The sequence below is a fragment of the Silurus meridionalis genome, chromosome 20, assembly GCF_014805685.1.
Source record: "Silurus meridionalis isolate SWU-2019-XX chromosome 20, ASM1480568v1, whole genome shotgun sequence".
Taxonomy (NCBI): Eukaryota; Metazoa; Chordata; class Actinopteri; order Siluriformes; family Siluridae; genus Silurus; species Silurus meridionalis.
The window spans coordinates 9,982,771-10,004,429 of record NC_060903.1 but is presented as its reverse complement, the minus strand read 5'-3'; the positions used below and the strand labels follow the sequence as shown (position 1 = coordinate 10,004,429).

At 37.9% G+C, this 21,659-nt stretch overlaps 2 protein-coding genes across 6 annotated transcripts; one reads left to right on the top strand and one right to left on the bottom strand.

Moving 5' to 3' along the window:
- Positions 1 to 922: 922 nt before the first annotated feature.
- alg3 (ALG3 alpha-1,3- mannosyltransferase) lies at positions 923 to 11,334 on the bottom strand. 2 transcript variants are annotated; one of them, XM_046876172.1, is made up of 10 exons: positions 11,035 to 11,334; positions 9,268 to 9,367; positions 8,904 to 9,051; positions 5,029 to 5,189; positions 3,787 to 3,907; positions 3,185 to 3,318; positions 2,911 to 2,982; positions 2,352 to 2,428; positions 1,840 to 1,984; positions 923 to 1,571 (listed from the first exon to the last, which is right to left on the bottom strand). In XM_046876172.1, the coding sequence occupies exons 1-10, from the start codon at positions 11,207 to 11,209 to the stop codon at positions 1,400 to 1,402; spliced, it is 1,305 nt and encodes a 434-aa protein (XP_046732128.1). In that variant the 5' UTR covers positions 11,210 to 11,334; the 3' UTR covers positions 923 to 1,399. The 2 variants fall into 2 exon arrangements, with proteins under 2 accessions (XP_046732128.1, XP_046732129.1); XM_046876173.1 differs by lacking the exon at positions 11,035 to 11,334 and adding an exon at positions 9,578 to 9,738.
- Positions 11,335 to 13,641: 2,307 nt separating this feature from the next.
- On the top strand, positions 13,642 to 21,355 carry mul1a (mitochondrial E3 ubiquitin protein ligase 1a). 4 transcript variants are annotated; one of them, XM_046876177.1, is made up of 6 exons: positions 13,679 to 13,761; positions 14,099 to 14,331; positions 15,258 to 15,411; positions 15,555 to 15,642; positions 15,774 to 15,894; positions 19,940 to 21,355. In XM_046876177.1, the coding sequence occupies exons 3-6, from the start codon at positions 15,295 to 15,297 to the stop codon at positions 20,631 to 20,633; spliced, it is 1,020 nt and encodes a 339-aa protein (XP_046732133.1). In that variant the 5' UTR covers positions 13,679 to 13,761; positions 14,099 to 14,331; positions 15,258 to 15,294; the 3' UTR covers positions 20,634 to 21,355. The 4 variants fall into 4 exon arrangements, with proteins under 4 accessions (XP_046732132.1, XP_046732133.1, XP_046732131.1 ...); XM_046876178.1 differs by lacking the exon at positions 13,679 to 13,761 and adding an exon at positions 13,787 to 13,914; XM_046876176.1 differs by lacking the exon at positions 14,099 to 14,331 and having other exon boundaries at positions 13,642 to 13,761.
- The last annotated feature ends 304 nt before the right edge of the window (positions 21,356 to 21,659 follow it).

The following is a 21,659-nucleotide window of genomic DNA, read 5'->3' as shown; positions in this document are numbered from 1 at the left end:
AAAATAAACATTAAATCACACCCTTTCCTCGTACGAGAAATGAAATAAAGAGACAAAAATAAAAAATTCCAAGAACAGAAACAATTGCAAAGAATTAAACAAAAAAAGCCACTGGAAGTTTTATGCTGTTTTGTGCCCTGTACTGTATTCCTGAATTAGTTATTTGCCCAATGCTTACTGATATATTTGTAACAAATGTTATGATGCTGAGATGAGACGCAAAGCAACAAATTACTTCAAACTGGTCTACAATCATAGTTTAAAGCCTTGAAACTTGCCTATGAATCTACAGTCTACAGTCATTTACAAGTGCCATTCTACTGCCATTGAATGAAAAAATATAAAATCTCTAGCGACTAGACACTTTAGTGCTAATCATGTTCATTGTCCTTAATTGTAGACCTTAATTGTAGATTGTAATTGAAGAGTATCTGCTTAATATTGAAAATAAGAAATTTAAAGATTATGAGGTGACTGTCATAATCAATCATTATTGCAAATTTGTAAACAGAACTTTGAATTAAATTTCCTGTTGCAAAGTCAGCTCCTTTCTTCACAGCCCTCTAATTCTCTCTTAAGAATGAAGTTAATACCAGGCTTGCTGCTTTGGTCTTCTTCCCTTTACACTAATTCATTACACATTCCATTAAGTTTTTTAAAGTACACCTAATCAGTAAGAAACGTAATTGATATAGTTAAGCGAGCTGTGCTTCAAACACACCAAACTCCCTGAGATCAACTTTTTGCCCTGCCCAGTTCAACAGTTTTGATGCAAATTAATCAAATCTGATCCAGCTAATTAATGTCTTCTGAAGACAGAATGTATGTTGTTTCATACAAATTTTTTTTTTTTTCGCTTAATGATTGAATTTTTAAAGTAGGTAAAATTGTATTTTTATTTAAATTATCATTGCCACATTACCACAATGGAAATATCTCATTTAATGTAAAATTATATTTGAAGATGAAACAACAAAAGGTTAGTGTCTGAAAACACATTAAATTATACAATATGTCACAATGACAAGCCAGACAATAGCCAGTTGATATTCCAACTACTAATTAGCTGAATCAGGTGCAATGTGGCTGAAAAACAAACTTTCCAGGACCTCAAGAAATAAATGCTAAACCTGCTGCTATAGGTGAGACCTTTGTTCCAATGTGTTAATGTCCCAAAATACCAGAGCAACACAGTTTTTTTAAGCCTTATGTAAAATGCTACATGTAGAAAAGTAGTTCTTTAAGAATCTTCAAAATCAAAATGTTTTCCTCCCGCTTTTTCCTGCACGCTAACATCTGAACCCAGAGGTCACAGCAGTGTTAACATTCTCTTTCCTTCACCCACACAAGAGGTATTTATGGAGCAAGAACATAGACACAATTGCTGGTAATGCAGCACTTATTGGCGTTTGGCCTTATGGGACTCTGAGCCCATGTCCGATGGAGAAGAGGCCGGATTGAACCAAAGACACAGCAAAATGATGAGATGGCAAACATGCAAGGACAAGGAGCTGTAGATGGTTGAGGGATACGTGTTCCATGACAGCTCTATCAGACCCAGTATCAACACCCTGAGAGAAAAAGAGACAATGAAGAGATATAAAGTAGATTGTCAACAAATTTCATATTGAGAAACATAATAAATGAGATAGAAATGTAAGATGGCAAGTCAAAGCGAAAAAGCCAAAGAAGAAAAATAGGGGACAAGAAGAGAGCAAGCACAGAAAACACCACCAGAGGTAGTAACTATAACAATTAAAAATAACAGAAACTTTGTAAAAAAGCAAATGCAGCACACACAGTCACCTCAGGCATGTGTGTGTGTGCATGTATTCTTACCTCAGCAGGTCAGCCAGTTTTTTGACTCCACAGCTCCATAGCAGGTAGGGCAGTGTGTGGAAGTACCAAACATAAAACTGGTAGTGGAGCGAGCGGCAAAAGCACATGCCAATAAAGTTGGATGAGAATAAGATGAGAACAATCTGTGAGATTCAGTTAGGGAACACTGAACTATTGATCAGATAAACAAATAATTAACCAAAGACACATCTACAAAAAATATGTAAATAAACAAAAGAGGGCAGAAAGACAAAAGACTTCTTTCATATTAAAAAACAGAAGCAGTGCTCTCCAGATATAAATGCTTTTGTTACGTTTCTTCACCATGAGCTGGCTTAACAACTGGCCTACAGTTGCCTGATTACTTATCAACCCAAACCGTATTTCCTACATGCTTTACCAAACATGGACTTGTATCTCTCTATGTGATGGCATATAGAACAAAAAGAATCTCATAACAGTCCATTAAACTGTATAAATCAGCTTTTAGAAGAAGATAAATAAAAAGATATGATCAGCACGAAGATTTTGTGTCACTGGCTTCCTCTCTGATGGATCTTTTAAAAGAGACCAAATACTGCTGCCTGGCCTAAAAAAACACACAACACAACACAACACCCACAGAGAAACAATTTAAACATTTCTGCAATACTCTTAATGAATTAACTTAAGCAACAGGTTAGAAGCTGCATAGAATAGTTTTTAAAAATGTTCTTTAATGCTCCATTAATACTTTGATATTGCATAGAGGTGTGTCTAGCTAAATCGCATCAGTTGTGCATGCTGCTTTAAAGTGGTCAATCCAGGCTCTAAGACTAAACATTACTAAGCAAGACCTACCATTTTATAATGAGTTTCTTTTTGCACTCAAAAGCGCTGTAGCTGAAAATGTGATTTGATTTATGGTATTAAAAGTTAAAACTGCCTAAAAACAAAAAGATTATTAGTCTACTACTTTTTTAAGTTAATGTAGCCAATGAAGCTACACAATGAAGCCAACCAGTAAACATTACTATCTGTGCAACCCAGCCACAGGAAGCTTATGTTATTGTGGATCAAAACGTCCCCTACCTCTTCCATCTCTTTAAAGCAAAACAGACAAGCGTAGTCAGGTGAGCGAATAACAGGACCAGATGGAAGTACCTAAAAATGAAAATTGTACATAAAACCTTATGATTGTTATATGAATAAACATCCTCTTTTCTTTTAAATTTGCTCTCAATAATGTTTGGTTATTAGGTATATTCTTGCTTTTCACAAAGAACTGAATGTACCATCTGTATACACACAATCTGGAAAATAAATTCACACATCCAAACTCAGTGCTGTGGGGTAAAGAGAATACCTGCTGAGAAAAATGTCCTCTGGCAAGAAGCGCCAGTTCACTGTCCACTTAAACAGAAACTGACGGCCCAGATCAAACGCCCGGCTTATGTACCCTGCAGGATTCTCGCAGAGGAAGGGCAAACCTAATACAAGCTGAAGAGAGATAAGTGAAAGTAAGTTCAATGATAGAAGAAAAAGGGAAAAAGAGCTATGGAAACACAAAAGGCTAAGCTGAAGGGATGATATTTTTATTTGTGGCTTATATACTATCAAACAAATTGCTTTTATAAAGAAAGTGATTCAGTTTTGAGTATATTAACCCTGTAAGTTAACCCTGCAAACTTAGTAGCCAGCAAGAGGCTTTGTGACACAGATGTGATTCCAGCAACAAGAGGCCAGCAAATAGACACAATATTATGCTCTATGCATATTAGGTTTCATGTGATAAAACAATAAATTCAAATGATTAACCAATGCATGTAAATCACACAGTGGGGTGCATCCAAACTTGCTCGCTACATATCTTATTGGGTGAACAATGAACGATAGTGAGTAACGTGGACTGTAAACGTGGTATAAATGTCTGAACATGCTTATGTGTGTCCTGTTAAAATGTGAGACCTGGATAATTGCACAGAGTGTGAGCTTGGGAAGGGTCTTCATCAGTCCAAACTCAGAGAGAAGGATGAAGAAGAGTCCTGGAGCGAAAAGCATCACGTTCATCTTCACTGACACGGCCAGACTGTTCACATTACAGAATGTACAATTGACAAAAATAACTCAATTTTAATCAGACACAATCACTACAAGAGATGATTAAATAAGTTAAAATGACATATATGCTTTTTTCTGTTTGTTTAGTTGTTGTTGTTTTTTTTCTGAATTTCCTCTTTGCTACCAGTCAAAGTTTTAGAACACACATTTCCCAGTTTTTATTGAAACTTGCACAGATTAATGATTTAAATGTAAGAAATAATTTAGTTTAACAAATTCAAATAAAATATTTTCAGCTTTAAGCAGCTTTACGTTTTAAACCTATTACTTCTTTCCAAAAAAAGGACTTTTTGTATAACTCTGAAATGTACAATGCATCTGGAAAATATTCACAGAGCTTCATTTTTTCCACATTTGTTATGGTACAGCCTTATTCCAAAATGGATTAAATTTAATATTTTCCTAAACATTTTACAAACAATAGCTCATAAAAAAAACGAATAATATTAATAATAATAATAATAATAATAATAATAATAATAAAAAAATAAATCACATGTACATAAGTATTCACAGCCTTGGCTCAATAATTTTTAAAAGCATCTATGGCACCAATTACAGCCTCAAGTATTTTTGAGTATGATTATACACCTATTTTTGGGCAGTTTCTCCCATTCGTCTTTGCAGAACCTCTCAAGCTCCATCAGTGCAAAGCCATTTTCATCTCCAGAGCTGTCCAATTGTGTTAAATTTTTAGTGTAATGGCAAAGGATGTGAATACTTGTGATTTTGTTACATTTTTTTATTTTTAATAAATTTGCAAAGATTTTGAACAAACTTCTTTGACATTGTCATTATGGAGTATGCTTGTAAATTTTTTAGAAAAATAATACATTTAATCAATTTTGGAATAAGGCTGTGGAATAACAAAATGTGGAAAAAATTAAGCGCTGTGAATATTTTCCGGATGCGCTGTACATTATTTTTCAGTTTTTGGTAACCTAAAATAAAATCTAAAAAGTTTAAGGTTGCTATTTCAGTTTATTCAATAGACTTAATGCTTAAATTAAAAAACTTTGAGAAATTAGAGTGTTCTAAAACCTGTGAATAATAATATATCCAACCCTGTCCTTGTCAGTGTCCTATTACCTATAGAGGGCACAGCCCAGGGTCCAGTGTGCATCCAGCATGAGGTTGACTGCTCCAAAAAGCAGCATCATGGCCACAGGGTCGTTAAAGAGTCGCAACACGAAAATGGAGTGGATCCGATATGACGCACAGCAGACAAAGAAGAAAACATATGGTGGGACCTGAAGAGACAAGATGTATGTACATTACTTTTTATATGGTTTACTGTGGCTATTTAATAAATGAGGAAACACGTGCAAATCTTATTAACTGGCATCTTATAAAAAGTTCATGTGTCATTTAAATTAGGACTGTAACAAATCCTCGAGTAACTCGAGCAATTCGATTACAAAAATTGATCAAGGTAAATTATTTTGCCTCAATGCTTCGTTTAGTTGTAAAGCCATTAGGGAGGCACAAGCCAGTGCACTCTTAGTGCCGGCCTTAAGGCCGGATAAATGGGGAGGGTTGCAATAGGAAGGGCATCCAGCGTAAAACGTGCCAAATCTAACATGCGGATCACGAACCAGAATTTCATACCGGATCGGTTGAGGCCCGGGTTACCAACAACCGCCACAGTTATTGTTAGCCAACAGGGTACTGGTGGAAATGTTGCTACTGTTGGCTAAAGGAGAAGAAGGAGAGGAGGAAGACGTCTACAGAGACGGCAGGAAAAGGAGCAGTGTAGGAGAGAGGAGGTTCGGGTTGGTAAATGTTGGTACCATGACTGGTAAAGGGAGAGCGGTAGCTGATATGATGGAAAGGAGAAAGGTAGATATGTTGTGTGTTCAGGAGACCAAATGGAAAGGGAGTAAGACCAGAAACAATGGAGGTGGATTTAAACTGTTCTATCATGGTATGGCTGAAAAGAGAAATGGTGTAGGGATGATACTAAAGGAAGAGTACAGTAAGAGTGTATTGGAGGTGAAGAGAGTTTCTGATAGGGTGAGAAGTTTGAAAGGGTGAATGTTAAATGTCATCAGTGCCTATCCGCCACAAGTGGGTTGTAAGATGAAAGAGAAAAAAAATGAGGGAGTTAGATTAAGTGATGGAAAGTAAACCTATGAATAAAAGATTGGTTATTTCAATGGTCATTTCAGACTTCAATGGCTATGCTGGTTAAGGGAAGTTAGAGCAATTAAGGATAGAGATAGAGATGTGTTGACTAGTGAGGAGAGTGTGTTGAAAAATGGAGGAGTATTTTGAGCAGCTGATGAATGAGGAAAATGAGAGAGAGAGAGAGAGAGAGAGAGAGAGAGAGAGAGAGAGAGAGAGAGAGAAAGAGAGAAAGAAAGAAAGAAGGATGAATGATGTGGAGATGGTGAAGCAGGAAGTGAATACAGTTAGTAAGGAAAAAGTGAGAGCAGCGATTAAGAGGATGAAGAGTAGAAAGTCGGTAGGACCAGATGACATACCAATAGAAGCATGGAGATGTTTAAAAGATGGCAGTGGAGTTTTTAACCAGATTGTTCAACAATATTTTGGAAGGTGAGAGGATGCCTGAGGTGTGGAGAAGGAGTGTGCTGGTACCAGTTTTTAAGAATAAGGGAGATGTGCAGACCTGCAGTAACTAGTTTATCAGTCACATTATGAAATTATGGGAAAGAGCAGTGGAAGCCAGGTTGAGAAAGAGGTGACCATCTGTGAACAGCAGTATGGTTTCATGCCAAGGAAGAGCACCACAGACGCAATATTTGCTTTAAAAATGTTGATGGAAAGTATAGAGAAGGTCCGAAGGAGTTGCATTGTGAGTTTGTGGATTTAGAGAAATTTGTGCTACTGTATGCGGAATTCAGATGTGTCAGAGAAGTATGTGAGAGTGGTGCAGGACATGCATAAGGACAGTGTAACAGCAGTGAAGTGTGCAGTAGGCATGACAAGGCATTCAAGGTAAAGGTTGGACTGCATCAAGGATCGGCTTTGAGTCCTTTCTTGTTTGCAGTGGTGATGGACAGGTTGACGGACGAGGTCAGACAAGAGTCTCCCTCGACTATTATGATTGCAGATGATATTATGATTTGTGGTGAGAGTAGGGAGCAGGTTGAAAAGAGCCTGGAGAGGTGGAGGTACACGCTGGAGAGAAGGGGAATGAAAGTCAGTAGGAGTAAGACAGAGTACATGTGTGTGAATGAGAGTGAGGGCAGTGGAGTGGTGCGGTTGCAGGGAGAAAAGGTGGTGAAGGTGAAGGAGTTTAGGTACCTGGGGTCAACAGTGCAAAGTAATAATGAGTGTGTTAGAAAAGTAAAGAAAAGAGTGCAGGCAGGGTGGAGTGGGTGAAGAGGGCAGGAGTGATTTGTGATAGAGGAGTGCCTGCAAGAGTGAAAGGGAAATTTTAAAGGACTGTGGTGAGACCTGCGATGTATAATTTAGAGACAGTGGCATTGAGTAAAAGACAGGAGGTGGAGCTGGAGGTAGCAGAGCTGAAGATGCTGAGATTTTCACTGGGAGTGACGAGGATGTACGGTATTACAAATGAGTTTATTAGAGGGACAGCACATGTAGGTCGTTTTAGACACAAGGTGAGAGAGACCCGATTGAGATGGTTTGGACATGTGCAGAGGAGGGACATAATGCAGAATGCTGAGAATGGAGCTTCCAGGAAGGAGGAGAAGGGGGAAGACCAAGAAGGAGGTTTATGGATGTGGTGAGGGAAGACATGCAGGTAGTTGGTATGAAAGAGTCAGATGTAGAGGACAGAGTATTGTGGAGACGGATGATCCACTGTGTGACCCCTAACAAGAACAGTCGAAAGAAGAAGAAGAAGAAGCTTTGTTTAGTCCATTTAACTATAAACGGTGCACTGCATTTCCCATTGACCATTTGTATGATGCACCACTCATTTAACTCTGAAACGTTCTGGACCAGGAACACAGAAGACGCTGCAGAATGAAAAATGGAGGAACAGGAAAGAAACAATGAGGGCAAGGAGAAGATTTATATGAAAGCCCGTTTCCGCCACATTAAATAAAATAAAATGTTTGCCTAATTCAAAGTTGTTTTTTCTTGCAATTCCGAGTTTCTTTTAGGAAATCGGGCGGCTTCACCTGCTCTGTAGTGCCAGAAAGTTTTACACATTGAAAATCAAATAGGCTACAATCAATAGAATCGCATGGTATTAAACTGTGCCTTCGATCCTTGAAGAAAACTCTGTCTAACAATCAGCTCTGGCGGAGAGACGGAACAAGACAGATGGAGCAGAGGAGGCCTCGTTTATACACCCATACAACAGCAACTTCAGCTTTGGTTAACAGTGGAGGCACTAGAAATTTCGGATGTTTAAAAAAGTCAGAATTACAAGGAATGAATTCAGAATTGATAGAAAAAAAAAATTGGAATAGGCAAACATTTTTATGTCGTGAAAATGGGCTTCCATATGATTCAGGCCAAAGAAAGAGACAAAGTTTCCTTTCGTTTCCGATCATTTCAAACTTAACTTTACTTTTTTTTTTCCCTTGGAGTAATCTGAAATTTATTTTTATTTATGATTTTTTTTCATGTATGTATTTGTATTTACATTTTGATGTAATATGGCAATTAAATGCACTAAATGGGTTTAGTTTTCACAAATATTTCTTTATGCATTTTCAGAAATAAAAATGTAAAAAATGTTTTTTTAAAAGGAACAAGTTACCTGTTCACTTTGAGTCCTTTTTTTCTTTTGTTTATTTAGTATTGCTCTTTAATAAAGAAAGAGTACTTCTTATCCGATTACTTGATTAATTGTTGGAATAATCAGTAGAATACTCGATTACTACAATAATCGATAGCAACAGTTCTAATTTAAATATTACACAATTTTATCCTCTACTGGTTGTACCTTCTATTTGGGAGAATTAGGGGCTGTGTATTCCAGGTAGTGTTTAATTAATTTCTGTGCATGCTTTAGTGGGTCTCACCTTGTTTGTACGGTGATAAATGCGGAAGACCAACAAAAGAGTTATAAGATAGAAGCTAGCAAACAAATACTGCGCCAGTCTAACATTCAGCCCCCGGTCCGTAACATAGTAAAGAGCAGTGAAAATGTAGACAAATCCTGCTGGGTACCTAAAAAAACAAAACACACCAGCACACAGTTTGAATGTTCTTAACTATGTAAACATTCAGTGATACAGATAATCATTCATGCTTTCATATAAATTAATATTGTGGACTTGTAAGCTTTACATAAATGTTAAAATAAAATGATACAATGAAATAATAAGACAGAGCAGAGTCCAGCTTTATATTGAGCACTGGTCTGCACATTTGAATGAAACTCACACTAAAGGCCCGGTGTCTCCCTTTAACTGGGTATAGTCATAGGTACCGTTAATAACGCCCTCAACTTCATCCATGTAGGCTTTCCAGTCAATCTCTGTATCTGTGGAGGGAACATTGTGTTTAAAAGATACAACAGTGAAAAGACAGACTTTAATATTCAGACAAGAATAATATAACATGGTGAGTACATTTTACTAATATTTAATGAGCATTTTAAAAATAATTTCACATAAATGGGTTGTATACTTCAAAACCGCAGTATATTTACTTAAGTAGTCTATATGGTCAAATATTTTGTACATTTACATACAATAAGTCTCCAGATCTCCAGTTTCCATTTTGCCTGTCTCCAAACCAGGAGGAAACATATGGTTTTAGAATTCAGGTTCCTCTAAAAAGTGAGCCAAGTGAGAAGATGCCAAACTTGGAAAAACCTCAGCGCTAGATTTGAAAAAATGTTGTTTGTGACACTTTGATTAGTATTCACATCCGTCATGCCAACTGAGGTGAAAGTTATTTGCAGCATTTGACACAGCTGAGCCTCGTCATTTGATTTTTACACTGCCTGAGTTATCAGTGGAAAAATTCATCGCTCATTAAGAATGAATCTCTCATTAATTAATTCAGTTCTGTTAGCAAGTCTTGTAATTAAAACAATGTTATGATTTTTGTCGTGTTAAAACTCAGTCAGCTGTCATCTATACAGAATGTGTAAGAGCTCTTCTATGTTTTGGTGATATGACGGCACAGGTGCGTGCCAAAAATGCTGTCAGCCACTTGCTGATTACAAACTGCATTGATTCCTTTAGACTACAGCAAAACAATACACAACCCTGTACAAATGACCACCAAAAGCTCATTTAGCTTTAGTTTTAGAGGTCTTTAGGACTGATCATCGTTAAAATTGTCTAATGTAATTTATCTGGATACCAAGGCAAGGTACAAATGTAAATAAAAACATTTACAAATAAATGGTAAAATATGTTTCAAGTATTTCCAAGAAAAGTTTAATTTAAAACCTCTTTTAGGGTCAACATTACAAAAACAAATCCCAAATTTCAAATGTAGAAATTTCTCCCTAATCACCAAAGCAGAGGCGATAAGGGAAGCAAAAACTTCCTTAGACAAGAAACCAGACTTAAAAATAAATAATATACATCTAATCCACCGTCATAACAGCTTGTCTGCATGTCTCAGATAAATCATTTTACATTCGTATTACAGTCAAAACAAACATTAGTATTAACATAATCTTAACTTAAAGCACTTAATACATAATGTGAAAATGTAAACATATATAATTACACTATACTCTGGAATATAAGTATTAAAATATCTTATTTCTGAATTATACACAAGTCATCTATTATAGGTCATGAAATGAAAAAAGCAGTTTAGATAGTTAGCTGTTCCTTTATTTCCTGCACTTGATAATTTGTTTATTTTTTTGTAAGAAAGATGCCTGAAATGATCAGCAAAGAAACCCCGTTTTGAGACATGTTTAAACGATTAAATGACTGTTTTCTTAGTTTTGGGGAAATGAGGAAGGTTCAGGTGTCGTGTAGCACCACAATCGTGGACTCTGATTTCAGATTGTCCATGTTTCAGGTACATCATTAGGTGAACTGGGCGCTTCTGACCTGATAGTTAACACAGGTTTATGTTTGAATCGGTTACTTTTCCCCTTTGCTCTTAACAGTGCATTAAATCTTTATTCTTCAGACTGCATGCACTGGCTGTTAGCCGGTTAGCTAGTCCGGGACTTACACGCTACTTTCTGAATGACCCACACGTTGATTCCGATTTCCACGCACCAGAGCACCGCCGCCACCAGCGCTGTGTACTCCGGTTTGAACAAAACCAGGTGCTTGTCCTGCCATATGGAGTTAATTGTGGTGTTAAACGTGGACGTACGAGAACCTCTCTTCTTGCCTCCTGCCATGTTTGGCGGTATGACAGCAGCGACAAGGCGACGGCAACTGCAGGAAATACACGTCCCCGCTGCCTGTTTTTTCCCACCCGTTTTTCAACGGCGTCTCCCGTGTATTGGAGGGGGCGAGATTTGTCTAAATGCGGATGGGGAAAAGAAACGTGTATGCCGAAGGCACGTCTACGAAGCCGCCATCTTAGAAGGGCTCATATTCCCCCTTTGGTATGATCACTGAATAGAGTATAAATTCATGAGTGACACTTTCTTCATACTTTCCTTAATAATTACTTATTATTGCTACATTCATGCTGAATTACATCATTATTCTATTTTATTTACATTGCTTACTGTCTGCTAGTGTAAGTGTATTTGTAATCTTTAAGGGTTCAATAAAGTATTGTATCTGTCCATCTTTCTATCTATAAAAACTATTTGTTTGATTATTGAAAAATAATTTTGTTTATTTTTGCTCAATCAAAAAAATATTTCTCAAAAAGTCCCAGCCTGATGCAGGGTGCCTGTATGCCCACTGAACTGCCTGTATGCCCACTGTACTGCCTGTATGCCCACTGGACTGCCTGTATGCCCACTGAACTACCTGTATGCCCACTGAACTGCCTGTATGCCCACTGAACTGCTTGTATGCCCGCTGGACTGCCTGTATGCCTGCTGAACTACCTGTATGCCCACTGAACTGCCTGTATGCCCACTGAACTGCCTGTATGCCCACTGAACTGCCTGTATGCCCACTGAACTACCTGTATGCCCGCTGGACTGCCTGTATGCCCGCTGAACTGCCTGTATGCCCACTGAACTGCCTGTATGCCCACTGAACTACCTGTATGCCCACTGAACTGCCTGTATGCCCACTGAACTACCTGTATGCCCGCTGGACTGCCTGTATGCCCGCTGGACTGCCTGTATGCCCGCTGAACTACCTGTATGCCCACTGAACTGCCTGTATGCCCACTGAACTACCTGTATGCCCACTGAACTGCCTGTATGCCCACTGAACTACCTGTATGCCCGCTGGACTGCCTGTATGCCCGCTGGACTGCCTGTATGCCCGCTGAACTACCTGTATGCCCACTGAACTGCCTGTATGCCCACTGAACTGCCTGTATGCCCACTGAACTACCTGTATGCCCGCTGAACTGCCTGTATGCCCGCTGAACTGCCTGTATGCCCGCTGGACTGCCTGTATGCCCGCTGGACTGCCTGTATGCCCACTGAACTACCTGTATGCCCACTAAACTGCCTGTATGCCCACTGAACTGCCTGTATGCCCACTGGACTGCCTGTATGCCCACTGAACTGCCTGTATGCCCACTGAACTACCTGTATGCCCACTGAACTGCCTGTATGCCCACTGAACTGCCTGTATGCCCACTGAACTGCCTGTATGCCCACTGAACTGCCTGTATGCCCACTGAACTACCTGTATGCCCACTGAACTGCCTGTATGCTTATAGAAGTGTAGTATCCATTTCATTGTTATCTACTTCTTCTGGAAACTTCAGCGAACCTTTGGTAGAAATAAAATGTAATGTAGTGAACTAACAATGCAGAGTAATACACAAAGCAAATTACCCAGTGCTCTACTAAATATCAGCATTCTTACAACACTTGTCCAGTCAATTTAATGAACTAATGCTGTGAGATTGTTTTACGATTAACTTGAATGATTTTCAAAATGTTTCAAAAGGTTTATGTCAATATGTCCTTGTGGGGTAATCACCTGGAATGGATGTCTAACTATCTTTAGGAGTTCCCAGAGACATTGAGTGCTTGTTGGCTGCCTTTTCTTTACTCTCCAGTCAAACTCATCTCTAAACATCTCAAAATCTCTGCACATGCATCAGGCTAAGTTGGGTCATGACCGTCCCAGTGGCCATGTTTCTTAGTAACAACTAGGTAGATAACTATTATAGGTGATATATTTTTTACCTCAAACAGTAATCTTTACCACTGATCAGTAAACAGTAACCAGTCATCAGCGTTTACTGTGTCTATGTTGATTAAAGTTAATATGACGATGTACAATTTAACGTTAAAAGTTTTATCTCTTTTTATATCTGATTCTGTACACAGACGTTGATTTGGCATCACTGTAATCAGGGCAGGAAGTCTAAGCTGTGCTGACATTTCATATCACAATAGACTCAGTCCTCCATTTGTCTTTAACAGTTTCTTTAAATGTCCTTTATTTTAAATAACTGTTGTTAGCACTATTTGCGAAAGCACCATCTGTTTGTACATCTAAATTTTTTCAGTCTATTCTAATAACCAAAAAAACTTTATAAATATATTCTATATAGTCATATGTAATATATATATGTTGTGGAAATTGATCGAACAGAAGTGAATTACAGCCGACTTTTAGGAAAATCGGAGCCTCTCCAATATGGTGGACGCGGGCACAGTTTTTTTTTTTTTTTTTTTTTTTTTTTTAACGACATCTCGCGAGAGTTGTCTGTTTAATGGTGGGGAAAATGCTTTTGATCACGTGATCAAAACTAAACACTTAACTTCCGGGAATGACACTACTTTAGCCTGGCTTGAGGGTAAATTCGATTCATTATTGAAGTTACGTTAATGTCGGTGTTATATGTTGCTTTAGCTGGAATAACCGCTGTATTTGTTTTAATCACACGTGTCAGTATGTTTAACTCTCAAATTGCCATGTGGTGGAAATCCACGTCACTCCAGTCAGCTAGGTGAATGCTAACCCTGAGTTTAAATAGATTCCTGTAGGGAAACACAATAGGGGCATGTAGTACATAGGGATAAGAAAGTAATGATTTTTTTGTGTGTTGTTTTTTTTTTCTTTCATTAATATTGACTGTACACAAACCAAACCAGCGATAACAATTTGACCAGATCTGTCCTCTCTCTTAATAGCGTTTTGCAGTGAAAGAGAAACTTCACTTTTCCTGACGTCATGGTCATAAAAAAATACTCGAAGCTCAAATATAAGAATCGCAGTTTAACAACATTGAGGTTCTGTGCACTAAATGTTTGGGAAAACGGTATTCCAAATAGAGCACTATTTATTATACCATCATCTGCCTAAAGATTCTCCATTAAGTACAGGGGTCACCAACCTTGAAACAGAGCTACTTCTTGACTCACTGGTAGGTGGCGCTATGGTAAGCTATTTTTAGAAAAGGCCCACGGGCGACTCATGTGGTCCTTGCGGGCACCATGTTGGTGACCCTCGAGCTAGTAGATGACAGCAAGAATCACATCACACACGATCAATCCTAAACCCAGTAAAGTTTAAGTGTTCTGAATCATGTAAAGTGTTATGACTGACACGCTGGGGCAAGTACAATCTCCTGATCACACCAGATAGTGAAACTCTTACTATTGGTCCTTTAAACTAGATAGTAAACCTTCCTAACAGTGCTGAATTATAAAAAATGTGCAAAATAAATATGAATATATTCCTAAATATTGATGAAAATAAGACATATGCATTCAAACTGAATCCAAATAAATAAAAACAGTTGCATTCAAAATTAATAAAAAAGACCCGGAAACACTATTTGTATGAATTTTGCTGATAGTTCTATCAACTATCGTGTTGATTATCAATGGATTGATTGGCCTCTAATTTGTTCAGTATGAAAGAGCTGCTGACACAATCATTGTAAATGAAATTCTTCATCTCTCGTTCTCAAAAATGATTACAAAGTTAAAGTCTTTTGCCAGCCATCAAGTTCTGTCACAGGACGATTTCATGGCCAAAAGTTGATCTGCAATGTGCTACCCTATTTTGTAACATTTTAAATGTAACATTCATTCTCAAAGCTATTTTATTTACATTTTTATTTAACTAAGTACTGTTTAATGGTCTAATTGACACTGAGAGTTAGACAGACCACATGACCTGGAAGGAAGGCAAATTTAGTTTTATGGCATTTTATGCATACATTTAAAATAAAAATGTTATTAAAGTTCATACCTTTTTATAAAATTTATATTATAATTAAATGAATTTATAGCATAAAAATAATATTTTGCATTAATCAATTGTTTGTTTCTCTTTTGTTTGTAGCTCACCCCCTGTAAGGATAAACAAGAGAAAAAAGAACATGGAGGAATTCTCTATTGGGACAGTGGAGACAGTGATTTTAGGTTCCAGCATTGCTTTCTCAGGCCTCTTCTATTATCTGTACAGAAAGAAACTCAAAGCTGTGGACAAACTCAATGTGAGAACCATCTACAGAACTGATCTTAAAAAGCACATTTAGCATCTTTTATTGTAGCAGTATATTTATTATCATATATTTATTATAGCATTGTAGGAATCAGGTTCTAGAGTGTTTTGAAATATGTGAATTTGTGGTTCCAGAATGCTCCTCACATTGCTATAAATGAAAAACTAGTGGATCTTCTGAATGCCACACCTGGGAAGTGTCTGCAGTATGTGGTTATTAAAGGTAAGCTGGAAAACTGGAATTATACTGAGAATGATGTTGAGTGACTGAGCTTTTCGTAAGTGTAGTACTAATTCAATGGGCTATTTACAAACACATCCTACACCATTGTCTCTGTCCCTCTTTCTCTGCAGGCACAGTCCAACCCTTAGAGGAGCCCCTGTGCAGTCAGTTTAAGGAAGGAACCTTTGGTGTTATTCAGAAACTGCTCCTCCGAGAACATAAACTTGTGTGGAACGGTTTGGCACGTACCTGGTGAGATATTGCTGATTTTGCATTTAGTAATTCTTTCCTTATGTTGGTTAAGTTACAAAATATATTCATATTCCCTGCCTACCTGAGGTTTCTGTAGTATATTGGAAATTTTGTAAAATTTAGTTTAATCCTGAAGGGTAAAACCGTTTACAAACACTAAATCTATGCCACTATGTGGCAGACTAGGGCTTTTCAGACTGTTTCATATTATATTCAGACACAGTCATGGATATTAATCTACATTTATAGCAACATGATCAATGCAGCAGCTTATACTAAACGTAAAAATCTGTATTTAAAACGTTATTTTATATATATAATATAATATTACACACACACACACTGGCGATCAAAATTAGAGAACAATTTATAAACAATTGAACAATTCTGAAATAATGTCATCTTCACTGCTCAACAGTTGAAGGAGTTTTTGTCCTGTCTATACCATGCTACCAGAACACCTTTTCCACAAAATAACTAAGCCATTTTAAAAAAACAACAACATTATTTTGCAGAAAACACACTGATCAAAATTAGAGAACAGCAATGACTGTAGCATGGAAAAACATTACAACAAAATTTTCTGAAGGTTACAACAGTCAGCAATTAGTAGGAAATGTACAGGCCTCTGCTCTGAATGACTTCAGCACATCTGTAGCCACAGGACAGCACTAGTCTCTCACACTGCTCTGGTGTGATTTTGGTCCACTCTTCTTCCAGTCTCCTCCACAGTTCAGTGACTGTAGTGGGTTTCTTGGCCATAACTTTGTCACCAAGGATTTTCCAGAGGTTCTCTATTGGGTTGAGATCAGGACTCTGGGCAGACCATGTCATTATTTCAATGTTTTCAGTTTCAAGGAACTGCTTTACCCGTTTTGCTGTGTGACATGGAGCGTTGTCCTGCATGAACACTGCGGGCTGTTCGGGTGATGAACGCAGGGAAGGAACCATATGTTGTTAAAGAAGGTTCTGATAAACATTTGCATTCACTCTGCCATGTAGCTGTATAAGAGGCCCAACTCCTGCTGCAGAAAACATGCCCCAAACCATGACACTTCCTCCTCCACTTTTCACTGACTTCTTTACACACTTTGGGTTCAGTCTTTCTCCAGTTTGTCGCCGAACATAATGTTTCCCATCGGACACAAATAAATTAAACTTGCTTTCATTACTGAAGTGAACTTTGGACCATTTCTCCTCTGTCCACACAACATGCTCCTCAGCAAAGCTTAGTCTAGCCTTTTGATTCTTTCTGCTAATGAGAGGTTTGGTCACTGCAGAGTGGGCTTTCAGTCCAAATGCTCTTAAACGTCGAGACACTGTATGATGAGACAGATCCTTACCCTGTTCAGCGCTGAACTGGTGAGCAATTCCAGCTGCAGTGTGGAAACGATTGCCCATCGAGATCCTCTGCAGTATCCTGTCCTCTCTTGTATTTGTCTTCCATAGACGACCAGCCTTCTTGGCGGACTTGAATGAGTTTGTGATGTTGTAAAGATATATATATATATATATTTATTTATTTATTTATTTATTTAATTAATTCTACATGTAAAATTAAATGTTATGTAAATGTATAATAGTTCACCTGAAAGAAAATGTATGAAAAGAGAGACAACTATGAATAACTTAATAAATTGTGATTTTAATTGCAAACTATGTATATAATGCATAAACCTTTTTAAAAGGGCTGCAACTAACAAATTAATCAGATTGTTGCCATTTATATTAATAAAAAAGAAAAAAATTATAATTAGATGCTTTGCTTATTATAATTATAAAACCCTTATTCATGATATATCTGTATAAAAGTGTACTTAAAAAATGCAAAAACCACAGATTGAGTTCACTATCTTTAATTTAGGCATTTTAAAGCTTACAGAGGCTGCTTGTTGAGGAGTGCATGGGGGATTTCTCCTTTCAACAAATTCACTCGCTGGGTTATTTCTTTATGTAAAAAAAAAACAAAAAAACAACAGCATTTGAGTATGCAAGGTGAAGCAATGTGTGTAAATCAACATTTGTTTTGTATTTAATGATAATTGCAGATGGCACGTTGACAACCATGCTTAAAAATATCTATATAAAATATAATACATTATTTTGACAATTTTTTAAAAAGAAAATAGACATTTTGTTTTGTTATGAAGACATAAGCATTTAGAATATATAATTAATTACATTTTGTTTAATAAATAAATTCTATATGTATAAATTAAATATACAAATATTGAAAACAACCATTTAAACGTCCAGTAAAGCCGCAGTAAATCATGTTTGAAAACAAGTTACTGTTGTAGTAGACAAATTCTATAAAAGAGAATGGAACGAAGAAACACAGCAACAGGTCTGATTTAAAAAAAAAAAAAAAAAAAAGAGAGAGAGAAAAAATATGCATTGGTGTGCAAGTGCATAATAATTTGCTGAAAACCACAACAGTGACTAAAAATGTAATCATTTACTGCTGCTGTTTTTTGCTGCTTTTTAAATTTAGTGTTTGTTCGCTGTGTTATAACTGAATCATCAGTATATCCCGAGCGAGGTGATTGCACAACCTGATGCTCCTGAGTCACAACAGAACAGATCCAGTGCAATTGTCCCGAAGTTACAATCAGTTTATGCAACAGCACTTCATTAAACTACACCATTTTTGCATGATTAGGATTAAACAGTTGTTACTTACTGTGCTGATGTTTCGCCATCCGTGTTTTCTTTTCACTTGCTCGTGCATCACTGTGCTACTTCCATACCACACAAGCTCCGCTTTGCATAACTTGTAGGTTACAGTGTTCTTTGTTGCGTTTAATATAAAATGCTCCCATGCCTTGGATGACTTGGCACGCACACTTTTTACTGCTGCCGGTTGACCCTGTACTCTCCGCCATTCCACTTTACGGCCATTTCGATAACGGCATTCGTTGACAAAGAATTTCATTATTGATTATTATCGATTTTATTAATTAGTTGTTCCAGCCCTAGTTCTAAATGTCTTGACATAATATAACACTAACCCTAGCATAATATGATTGGTTTCTATTAATGTCAGTGGCTGTGTTTGACACATTTTGTATCTTGCCCCATGTCTCTATCGCCTCAGGGGTCCTTGACCTAAAAAACTTTGAAGACCCCTGCCCTAAACCATAGACACTCATCAGTTTGCTGACACAGTCAGGAGCACGAAACCTTTTTGATGTACTGTTTTTAATCACTGTATAAAATCAGGTTGATGGAAACCTCTGTAAATCCTCCTTGTCTTGCTAACTTACAGACATAGACACACACAGCAAAAAACTTTCCATAATTTGAAACAAGATGGCTGCACGAATGGATGTAGCAGCCCCTTTCTCTCAGACACATGTCTTTCTGTTCACATTCATGTTCACATAGTTTGCCATCATTTTTGTCCCACGTAAGATACAGTCGCAATCCTTTTGAGGAAAGCATGAGTCCCACCTCCCATCATGTGCTCCTTCTACTGGGGCACCACTGAGATCATCCTCTCGAGCTGCATCACTGTTTGGTACAGAGATTGCACTGCATCCTGTCGAAAGACTCGACAACGCATAGTGAGTGCAGCCAGCAAGATCATCTTTGTCTCTCTGCCCTCCCTAATGGACATCTTCCTACCCACCTCACTAGCAGAGCCATCAGCATCGCTGCTGATATCTCACACCCATTAAACCTCAACTTCAGCCTATTGCATATTAACAAAATTAGGTGTTTACATTTACTCAGACATATATTCATTAAGATGTTTACAAGATATATTCACTCGGTTTATATATATATCCATATATGACAAGTATACTGCTGTTACCTTCATACGTAATCTGTTTCTATATTGCACTGACTGTGGATATTTTTATACAAAATCTTTACATTGCATTGACAATATAAACACTTGATGAGAGAGAAGAGAAACGGTATATAAATTCCACTGTATGTCTGCATATATGGTGGCATTGACAAATAAAACCTTGAACACACACACACCACACATTTCCATTCATTGTATAGACACTTACAGTGCTTCTCTCTCCTGCAGGGTGGACCGTGAGCGTGTACTGCATGAGCGTGTGAGCAGCGTGCCCTTTTCTCTGGTGGGAAATGATGGAGCATGGGTGCAGGTACTTCGTCCATTCGAGGCGTCTGGCCCTGAGATGGAAACGGTACATGAGAAGTTCCACCAGGCAAACTATGGCTTTAGTGACCTGCTTAGCCAGTACTTGAGTGGCGAGAAAAGAAAGGGCCAGCTGGAGACGGAGGAAATGCTGAGAGTGGGTGTGTCCATCACTGCTGCTGGGGAGCTCATCCTCGATTCAGACCGCCTGCTAAAACTCCGCCCCCCGACTGACGGTTCGAACTACTTCCTGACCAGGGCTGACTTTGAGTCACTTAAGCTTGACCAAGAGGGCCAGGCATCGTGCTGGTGGGCCCTGGCGGGTGTGTTTGCTCTAGCGGGTGTTGCTGTAGTTCTGTGGGCAGGATTTCGGTGTTATAGGCGGATCCAGATGAAATGGGAGAGAGAGAGGATAAAGAGGGAGTTTGATCGACCTGAGGAGGGTGTGGAGGACCGCGAGAATACGTGTGTAATCTGTTTGAGTAACCCAAGAGGGTGTGTGTTTCTGGATTGCGGACATGTGTGTTGTTGCTACAGCTGCTATGAAGCACTCCCTCAGCCAACATGTCCAGTGTGCCGGCAGGGGATCATTAGAGTTGTGCCCCTCTATCAGTCCTGAACACGAAAGTGCAAGAGATAGTGGATTAGGACACTACAGAAGTCTGTGATGCTGTGAGTCCAGAGGGTTAAGATGTCCAGTACGTTATCCTCTACCAGGCTTCAGAAAAAGCTGAAGAAATGAATGGAAGGTGGAGTAAAAAAAACAAAACCCCACAAAGGAACACAGATAGAAAGGATAGACAACTGGGTATCTTACCCTTATTACTGTATTTGTTAATCTTTCTCTGTCTAGTTCTCCATCATTAAAAAGTTTGTGGGTTTTTCTTGTGCACCTACTTTAAAATAGAATTTGTTTGTTCGATAGTTGCCTATATAAAAAATTAAAGAAATGTGAAGGGTTAAAATGTGTATGCTTGTCATAGAGTTACAACAAATCCTCTCAAAATTTAAGACCTTTAGAATATGTGACAGCATACTTTTCATACAATGTGACATACTTTAAGCATGTACAAAAAATTTGTAAGCTAATAAAAATATCGGAAAGGAACAGGAAAAGAACATGTTTATCGTTAATGTGAAGTGGGATTTGTTGACTCAATAACTTCAGCAGTTTCAGCAATAAAACATCTATTGATCTATCATGTTCAACACACCAGCTCATGCTCCTTCAGGACTTCTGCACTGTCAACTTCATCTGCTATGCCGAAGTCACTCCTGCTAAGGTATTCTGTACAACTTTCCTGATCCGTTTTGACTGGCAAGATAAAGGAAAAAAATTTCCATTTTCTCCCATAAGTATGATGAAATGTCCACCCTATGTGCCACTGTCCAGAGGATTTCCCATTGAGGAATCGTTGTAGACCACAAACTAGCATATCCAGTAACAATAACATAATATTTGTCTAATCTTTGATTTTAGTATCTCAACATCTGTCAGTGAATCTTCACACTTAATGCTCTATTTCTCTGGTGGAGTCCACTGGGATAGGTTGCAGATATTTTATGTACGTTCTTTGTTGTACTTGTTTTTCATCCTCCTTTAAATATACTTCTGAAACTGTTGTTTTTCCCTTCTAACTTGAAA

What these genes read in the sequence shown, in the direction of transcription:
- alg3 (XM_046876172.1), bottom strand. Translation starts at nt 11,209, where the DNA reads ATGGCAGGAGGCAAGAAGAGAGGTTCTCGTACGTCCACGTTTAACACC. An exon ending in TTTATCACCGTACAAACAAG is followed by an intron (nt 5,190 to 8,903) that starts GTGAGACCCACT and finishes TTGTCTCTTCAG; the next exon opens with GTCCCACCATATGTTTTCTT. An exon ending in ACAAAATCTTCGTGCTGATC is followed by an intron (nt 1,985 to 2,351) that starts ATATCTTTTTAT and finishes ACTGAATCTCAC; the next exon opens with AGATTGTTCTCATCTTATTC.
- mul1a (XM_046876175.1), top strand. Translation starts at nt 13,793, where the DNA reads ATGTCGGTGTTATATGTTGCTTTAGCTGGAATAACCGCTGTATTTGTT. An exon ending in ACGTCACTCCAGTCAGCTAG is followed by an intron (nt 13,915 to 15,257) that starts GTGAATGCTAAC and finishes TTTTGTTTGTAG; the next exon opens with CTCACCCCCTGTAAGGATAA. An exon ending in GCAGTATGTGGTTATTAAAG is followed by an intron (nt 15,643 to 15,773) that starts GTAAGCTGGAAA and finishes CTTTCTCTGCAG; the next exon opens with GCACAGTCCAACCCTTAGAG.